The sequence below is a fragment of the Notamacropus eugenii genome, chromosome 6, assembly GCF_028372415.1.
Source record: "Notamacropus eugenii isolate mMacEug1 chromosome 6, mMacEug1.pri_v2, whole genome shotgun sequence".
NCBI classification, from domain to species: Eukaryota; Metazoa; Chordata; class Mammalia; order Diprotodontia; family Macropodidae; genus Notamacropus; species Notamacropus eugenii.
The window spans coordinates 36339390-36347052 of record NC_092877.1 but is presented as its reverse complement, the minus strand read 5'-3'; the positions used below and the strand labels follow the sequence as shown (position 1 = coordinate 36347052).

General features: G+C 40.9%; 1 protein-coding gene across 1 annotated transcript; it reads left to right on the top strand.

Moving 5' to 3' along the window:
* Nucleotides 1-1678: 1678 nt before the first annotated feature.
* Nucleotides 1679-5759, top strand: LOC140510696 (serum amyloid A protein). The gene is made up of 4 exons (XM_072619480.1): nucleotides 1679-1729; nucleotides 2375-2490; nucleotides 3080-3218; nucleotides 5490-5759. Exons 2-4 carry the CDS (start codon nucleotides 2388-2390, stop codon nucleotides 5629-5631), a joined length of 384 nt encoding a protein of 127 aa, XP_072475581.1. The 5' UTR covers nucleotides 1679-1729; nucleotides 2375-2387; the 3' UTR covers nucleotides 5632-5759.
* Nucleotides 5760-7663: the final 1904 nt, after the last annotated feature.

Sequence of the window (7663 nt, the reverse complement as noted above, 5' to 3'; positions counted from 1 at the left end):
AACGACTCTGAGTGGACGTTTCTGCCCCCTGCTTCTTCTGCTCAAGGGTCATCAGTCATCCCTTTAATAATACATTCTAAAGTTTTGTTAGGGATTGAAGACCCACATGGTCTAAAGAACGCCCTCTCTTCCTTTTGATGAACATATGCACAGTGTTCGCCCTGGTCCAATACTCCTCTTATTTGAACTTTCAAAACCATCCCAACTCTGTTCTTGCAGTATTCCACGATATAGTTCAAGAAAGCCTAGAGCCCCTAGACACTCTCTCTCTTTATATATTAATTGGGTGATGTTCCCATTATTAATGATTATTATATTATATTGTTATTGTAACTGATTATAATCATGTATCTTCTGCCCTTGCCAGTCCACAGACCATACTTGTCAGCAGAAAACACAACAAAAAAGTATTTAAACATCTCTCTTTTCTCTCTGCCATCAGTTCTCATTTTGCTTTTTCATATCCACCCTAAGACATGGTCATATTCTTTCTTTGATTCTCAACCTCCTGTTTTTCTCAAAAGAAAGACTTCTTTCTGGTTTGATTAGATAATGATGTGGAAACACCATAATGGAGGAGGCACTTGTGCTGTTTTAGAATGTCACAAGACCCCTGATTGGCCTGTGTGTCTCTTCAATCCCTTAGTGGTTATTCCAGGTTGATCAGACAACTCATTCCAATAATTCTCTTGTTACCTATCTTGGTATATTAGAATAAAATATCACCATGACCCTTACTTAACATTTTTAACTTAACTCATGGGGTTAAAATTTTATTTTATTTCTTCTTTTCCTTCTTAAACAAGTTCCAATCGAATAAGTAGAGTACTCAGGTATGGCTGAAACATATGTTTCTTTTTTCAAGTACATATGGAGAGAGTCCTTGACAGTAATCTCTGACACACAGATCCAGCCATGCTGGGTCAACTCAGTGCAAGTTAGAAAGACTAGAAAAGGGGAGGGCTCCTGTAGTCTGGAGTAATTAGAGAAGATGTCATGGAGGAAGTGGCAGATCTGGTGCATCCTGGAGGTCATGTTTGACACTGGTAGAGGGAGGGAGCTTCCCATAAAGGAGGAATGGCATGAGCTGAGGCTCAGACACAAATGAAAACTAGAAAACAAATAAAAGTTTAATTCAGTAAGCTTTGCCTAAACCTTGTAAGTATCTGTGGGTTTCACTATGGGCCAATCACTTATATCTCCAGGCCTCAGTTTCTCCATCTATAAAATGGAAATTAAATGTACCTCATGAGGTTTTTGTGAAGTTCAAATAAGAGGGATGTGTAAAGTGCTTTTTAAAAAGCTACAAAAATGACAGTTTTTTAAAAAATGAAATTATTCCCCCAGCCCTCTATAGATTGGAAATAATGGGTTACAGAGACTGCAATGCATCCATGACATTCAGTGTGGGTGCTTGTCTGGTTTGATGTGTTAAGGTGACCAGTTGCTGAGCATAGAAGAAATCTGTAAAAAAAGGAAAACCTCCCAAGAATACCCATGTTGAACATTTCGCAATCTGGGAAAATGACAGATTTGTGTTTCTGGGCACCTATTTCTATTATTTGTCAGGAAAAATTTTCAAGGGGGAATTCCCCAACTCACCTTGAACCCAAGTGGCTAAAATACTCAATCCAGAAAACTTTGTATAAATATCAGCCTCCTCTCTAATACCCCACAGGCCTCAGAGCTGAGTCTCTCCATTGACCTGAGAAAGGACAAGGAACCTCAGGTGAGTTCATGTTTCTTTAAGACTTGGCCTTTCTTCCTCCTCCTGAGATCCTCTGCCACGATGCATACATGACATATGTCACGGCATAGGTGATAGCATTGCTGTGGGCAGGCTCTTTGCCTTCTGTTTGCTTTGTGTGGCTTTAGGTCTAAACAAAACCTGTTAATGTATCTGTGGAATGTGAGCTCCCTGACCCTAAATGTGCTTCCTTTTGGTTTTTTTTTAATCACCAAGGAATAGTGGAAAACCTGGCATCTAATAAACACACTGTGAAATGTTTTTTGAATTTAATTGAATTGTTTAATAGAATACCTCCTGAGAGCTTAGTCACTGCTTGCTGACTCCCTGACCTTTAGAGGGGAATGACAAAATTGGGAGCAGCTCCCAAAAGCTGAGTGGTACCCTCTCCATGCTAAGGGAACCCAGTAGGGTTTTCCATGGAGCTGATGGAACCCAGTTAGAATGGAAGGGTTATTCTCAATCCAAGTACCTTTGGATATTTCAAACGTGTCCTTCCAAAAAGGAAAGACTTCATGAAAGCAAAGGTAAATGTGGAGACAGAAAAATGAATATAAAAAAGGAAAACCAACAGGGATTCATGAGCATTGGCAGGTCTCTGAGCATCCATCTTCTTTCTACTTGCAGCCTTCCAGCAGCAATGAAGCTCCTCACAGGCCTCTTTCTCTTGTCCTTGGTCCTGTGTGTCAACAGTCAGGGTTGGTTTCGAGAAACTGCGGACTTCCTTAATCAGGCTCGTCTAGGTAAGGCCTCTTCAAGAGCATATCTCCTTTGTTCGAGTTGCTTTGCACGAAGCAGTGAATGATAAGAGGAGGAAGATTGTTTTATTCACAGAAGGCAGATACCTGGAAGGTAGAAGGGCAGGTGGTAGCAGATGCAGCCAGAAATAGAATCTGGTACCTGAGCAGTGGCAAAGGCAGGGCTGGTGGGTGTGGACCTTTCCCTCCAATGGAAAGAGAGATGCTTTAGCTGCATTGGTGAGCCCCCCATGGCTATGGAACAGGAAAGAATCTTTGGCTCAGTTCAGGATGAAAGTTGCTATTCTGAATCTTATCTGAAAGAAATGGAGCAGTAATAAAGGAGGAGCTAAAATATGTTTTCAGTGGAAAATTCTGTTTTAGAACCCATTGTTTTATATTTTAAGCATTGATAATGTAGTGAAGGGACACTTATTTTATAAGGCGCATCTCATTTCCATTGGGGACCAGTGGCTGAGGAGATGCTTTCCCATGGCATCCATTTAAGAAATCTTGAACCTGGGGATGATGTTTCTGTCTTCACTAGAGCCAGATCCATGTTGCTCCTTATGCCTCTTGCCTCTTCCCTTTCTAGGTGCTGGGGACATGTGGAGGGCCTACAGGGACATGCGTGAAGCCAATTTTAAAAATTCAGACAAATACTTCCATGCTCGTGGGAACTATGATGCTGCTAAGAGAGGACCTGGGGGCGTCTGGGCAGCTGAAGTGCTCAGGTAAGAATGTTGGAATGATCCTGAAAGTGGAGCAGATCTGGCCTGTCTGGGGACTCTCAGAGGCCTAGGAAGGCCCATGGATGAACTCACTGCAGACCCTGCAGGTGCTCCTCCTTCTCTGTTTCCCATAGTGTCCAGAGCAGGGTCCTGAGCAGTAGCCATCAGTCTGGTCTGTCCCACAGAGGAAGCAGCAGGGCCTGATGTGTTGTCAGTATTGACCCTGTATCAGATGAAAGACAGACTTCAGAGAGGATTTGACTTTTTTTTAAGCATTTTTTTATTGGGAGTTATTCTGAACTTGTGTGACACCATCAAACAGGAATATTTCCATATATAAAAAATAACAAAATAGAAAACTTTATATGTCACTGTGAATCTCTGTTGTCACCACGTTTTAAAAGCATATTATTCATTCATTACATTAGTCCCAAAGCTGTCCTGGTTGTCAGCGCCTTCCCATACACTTCCTTCTGGTCCCTCCTGGGCTCTCTGAAAGGCTTCATTGATACTGTTTTTTCTTTTTCTTTTCTTTTCATTCATTTCAGGTCTTCTTCTTTCAAAGTCTCTTCCCTGACAATATTTTAATGAAAACTTTCCTTCATAGGAAATTAGTAATGTCAAGCTAAGTTGGTGCACACATTTGACCTGCTGAGAGTGTATACCTCACCTTTCCCCTCCAGTTCATTAGCTTCCCATCAAGATGAGAGAAGCACATTTCCTCACTGATCTTCTGAAGTTTTGTGTTCATTGAGTTGAGATGAGTCCCTAGGTTTTCAAAGTTGTTTCTCTTTATGATGTGATATCCACTGAATAAATGGTTTCCTGGTTTATTCACTTTGTACATTATTCACCAGGTAGAGTTCCACGTTGCTTTCCAGAATGGCTGTACCAATTCACAGCTCCATCTGCAGTGAACTAGTCTGTCTATCCTCTTATGGCCCAGCCCAGGATGTTCATTTTCTTTTTTGGTTATCTTTTCCAGTCTGATGTAGATGAGGTGGCACTTTAAAATTGTTTTCATTTATCTTTCTCTTACTATTAGTGATTTGGAACATTTTTATATGACTACTGTTATCTTACCTTTCTTCTTCTGACAATTTCCCATTCATGCCATTTGAACAAGGCCTTTTGTTCTTACGTCTTTGAATCATTTCTGCAGTTATATTGGCCATCAATGACTTTTATGAAGGAACTTGCCAAGAAGACTTTTTTTCAGTTCACTGTTTCTCTTTTAATTTAACTTCATCCCTTCTGTTTGTGCAAAGCTGTTCAATTCTTTACAATTGAAATAGTCTATTTTTACCTCTCGTGATTGTCTCTACTGATTTGTGCAAGAAGTCTTTTCCTCTTCATTATAAAAGGCATCCCCTTCCTTCTTCCTCTAATTTCTTGATGATTTGAACTTCTATATCCATTTGGAACTTGCTGTGGTATGTGGTGTTCATCTAGATCCAATGTCTGCCCAACTGCTTTCCAGTTTTTCCAATAGTTTTTGTTAAATAGTGAGATCCAACTGGATTTCTCAAACACAAAGGTACTATACTTAGGTATATTTTGTGAACTTAATCTGTTCCACTGATCAACCCTTTTTTTAAGCAGTATGAAAGAGTTTTAATGATTATTCCTTTGGACCACAGTAGCAGAGCAAGTCCTTATAGACCTCCTTCCTTCCCATTGTTATTCATTAGTTCCCTTGAGAATCTTGATCTTTGGTTCCTCTACATGAATTTTGTCATTATTTTTTCTAATTCTGGAAATTTTTTTGTAGTTTGGCATGGCATTGAGTAAATCAGTTAACTTAGATCACCTCATCATTGTGTTAGCACAGATTAGTTGAAGGATGATTTCTTTAAAAAACACCAATTTAATTTTATTTTCATTTCTGAATTCTTTTCCTCTCACCTTGTCTTCCTCTACTCACTCAGAAGGCAAGAGAAACAAAACCTACCATAAATGTGTATAAGTACACAAAACCAATTCCCTCATTAGCCATGTGAGGGAGGATGTCTAAGTCACTTACTCCCACTGGGCCCATTCTGGCAGGAGCTGAGCTACACCCAGCACAGAGCTGAGCTTTGAGCCCCCACTGCTTGGGAGCATGATTGATTAGTAGTAGCAACAGCAGCAGTAGTAGCAACCCCCCACCATCCCACAGGCTTCTACATTCTCTTAACACACTGCCCTCTTTCTCATCACAGATGAGGGAGATGGAGCCCAGATAGATTGTTCTGGAAGTGAATGACTGGTTTGTTTAAACTTCTTATTTTTCAGTGATGCCCGGGAGTTCCTCCAGGGGGGCAGCTCTGGCCGGGGTGTGGAAGATTCCATGGCAGACCAGGAAGCCAACAGATGGGGCCGAAGTGGCAAAGATCCCAATCGCTACAGACCAAAAGGCTTGGACCCCAAATACTAAGCTGACTTCTCCCTTTTGTTGCCCTCTCCATGTATGTTGTGAGATCCTCCTGGAGTCAAGAGCCTTCTGGGCCCACACAACTGTAACTGATGCCATGCAGACATTCAATAAACAGAAGTTCTGACCAATTGTGAGCCTGCTGGACTCTCTTTGTACCCAGAATGAACATAAATGAGCAATGACCCTTAGAGCCTGTTTCTGTCTCCTGTCAAACCCCAGGTTGGGCGTCATAGACTTGGTCTCTTAGTGACCTTGGGTCCATATTTCCATGTCAGTGTGAGCCGGGTCTCTGAGTCACCCAGTTCCTGATTTTCAGTGATGTACTAGCCATCCAAGAAGATGTGTCTGAGAGTGTCTCATGACCAGTCTTGGGGAAGCTTGACATTATAAAATTCAGAAAGGAATATCGTTCTAGAACAGACTCCCAGTTAATACCCCATTGCCATTCCACTTAACTTCATTTTCTTCCACTCAATAAATCCATAAAACCACTGGTGTTCTCTTCCTGTTTGCTTTTGATAGCTTGGGGTCTCCATTTCTCATACTCAGATATTTCCAATCAGGTTTTTCAATATCTACTCTCCGCTCTCCAATGGCCAATCCTGGTGTACATCCTCTTTGGTGACCATTACCCTCAGTATTTCTTCTGTAATATTTTGCTTCCTTGGTGTCCTTTACTTGTATAATGAACCCTTGAAGTCTACCTCTTGTTGTCCATTCTCCAATATCCAGTCTCTTTGGGATTGTCCCTCAGTATTTGTACCATTATCTTTTGTTTAAAAATATTGGCAAAATACCGATGTCCCATTCATCTTAATAATTAGAACAACAAACTAGCATTTATATGATGACTTGAGATTTGCAAGGCACTTTAAGACCAATATTTCATGTTATCCTCACATCCCTGGAAGGTAGGGGTTATTATGACTATGCACATTTTACAGATGAGGAAATTCAGGTAGACAGAGGTTAAGTGACTTCCTTGCCCAGAGTCACATAGCTAGTGAGTGTCTGATGACAGATTGGAACTCTGCTCCTCCTGACTCTAGGTCTGATTCTATCTCCTTAGCTGCTATCTAGCTGCTTTCTCACCCCTGTGTTTCCACGTCACATATCCACCATCTTATGTTCAGTTTGTGATATCCAATACTGCCCTTCTACCCCTCCAAAGTGTCTATTTCCAGTCTCTAGTCACATTGGTATCTACCCTTCAGTATCCAGGCACAAATGCCCAGCCTCCTTGATGTGGTGCCACAGCTTTCTACCTCCTTCCCCAGGGTACAAGCCTTTTCTTGTCAGCCCTAGGATATCTAGTCCATTCGATGTTACTGTCAGTGTATTGTCTCTATGTTGTCCATGTTTTGTCCCCCTGTCATCCACTATGTTTGTCCCCTTGTTACTCACCACTGTGTCCTGATCCCTTGATATCCAAGACCACTCACCAGTCTCCTTGGTGTCTTCTGCATTGTCCTGTCTCGTTTCTTAATCTTTTCAGTCCAGTCACCTAGGGCAGTGGCCTTGCTTAGACTTCTTTCCCCAACTGGAGGATAATAAACGCTCAGAAATAAATCTCTGAAGAAACTATTCTAAACTTTTAGTGAACAGACTTACTAATATAGTCACCTCACCCTTCTTTTCTTATTAGAATTTATCTGGTCCTCATTTAGCTTTTTCCATTTACTCAAATAAATAATAACAAAAAATAATTAGTGCTTAGTAAGTGCTTTTTCATTCATTCATGCTTTTATAGGTTTCTCTTATCTCCTATTTTTCACAGATTTTTTTCCAGCTCCAACCTTTTCATCAAGAATTCTTAATGGTCTTTTGTCCTATAACAGATCCATTTTCCCTGATGTAAGATTTTATTTATTTTTACAGAATAGTTGGTTTTTTCCTTGAATGTAAGTTTTTTCTTTTGTCTTCTGATATTACAGCCAGTTCTCACTTAATATAAGTGAATAATTCTGTAGATCTTCTCCTTCCCTCATGGGGCTCTGAGCGGCTCTTCCCCATCCTTGGCTTTTGGATCCCT

What these genes read in the sequence shown, in the direction of transcription:
- LOC140510696 (XM_072619480.1), top strand. Translation starts at nt 2,388, where the DNA reads ATGAAGCTCCTCACAGGCCTCTTTCTCTTGTCCTTGGTCCTGTGTGTC. An exon ending in CCTTAATCAGGCTCGTCTAG is followed by an intron (nt 2,491 to 3,079) that starts GTAAGGCCTCTT and finishes TTCCCTTTCTAG; the next exon opens with GTGCTGGGGACATGTGGAGG. An exon ending in TGGGCAGCTGAAGTGCTCAG is followed by an intron (nt 3,219 to 5,489) that starts GTAAGAATGTTG and finishes CTTATTTTTCAG; the next exon opens with TGATGCCCGGGAGTTCCTCC.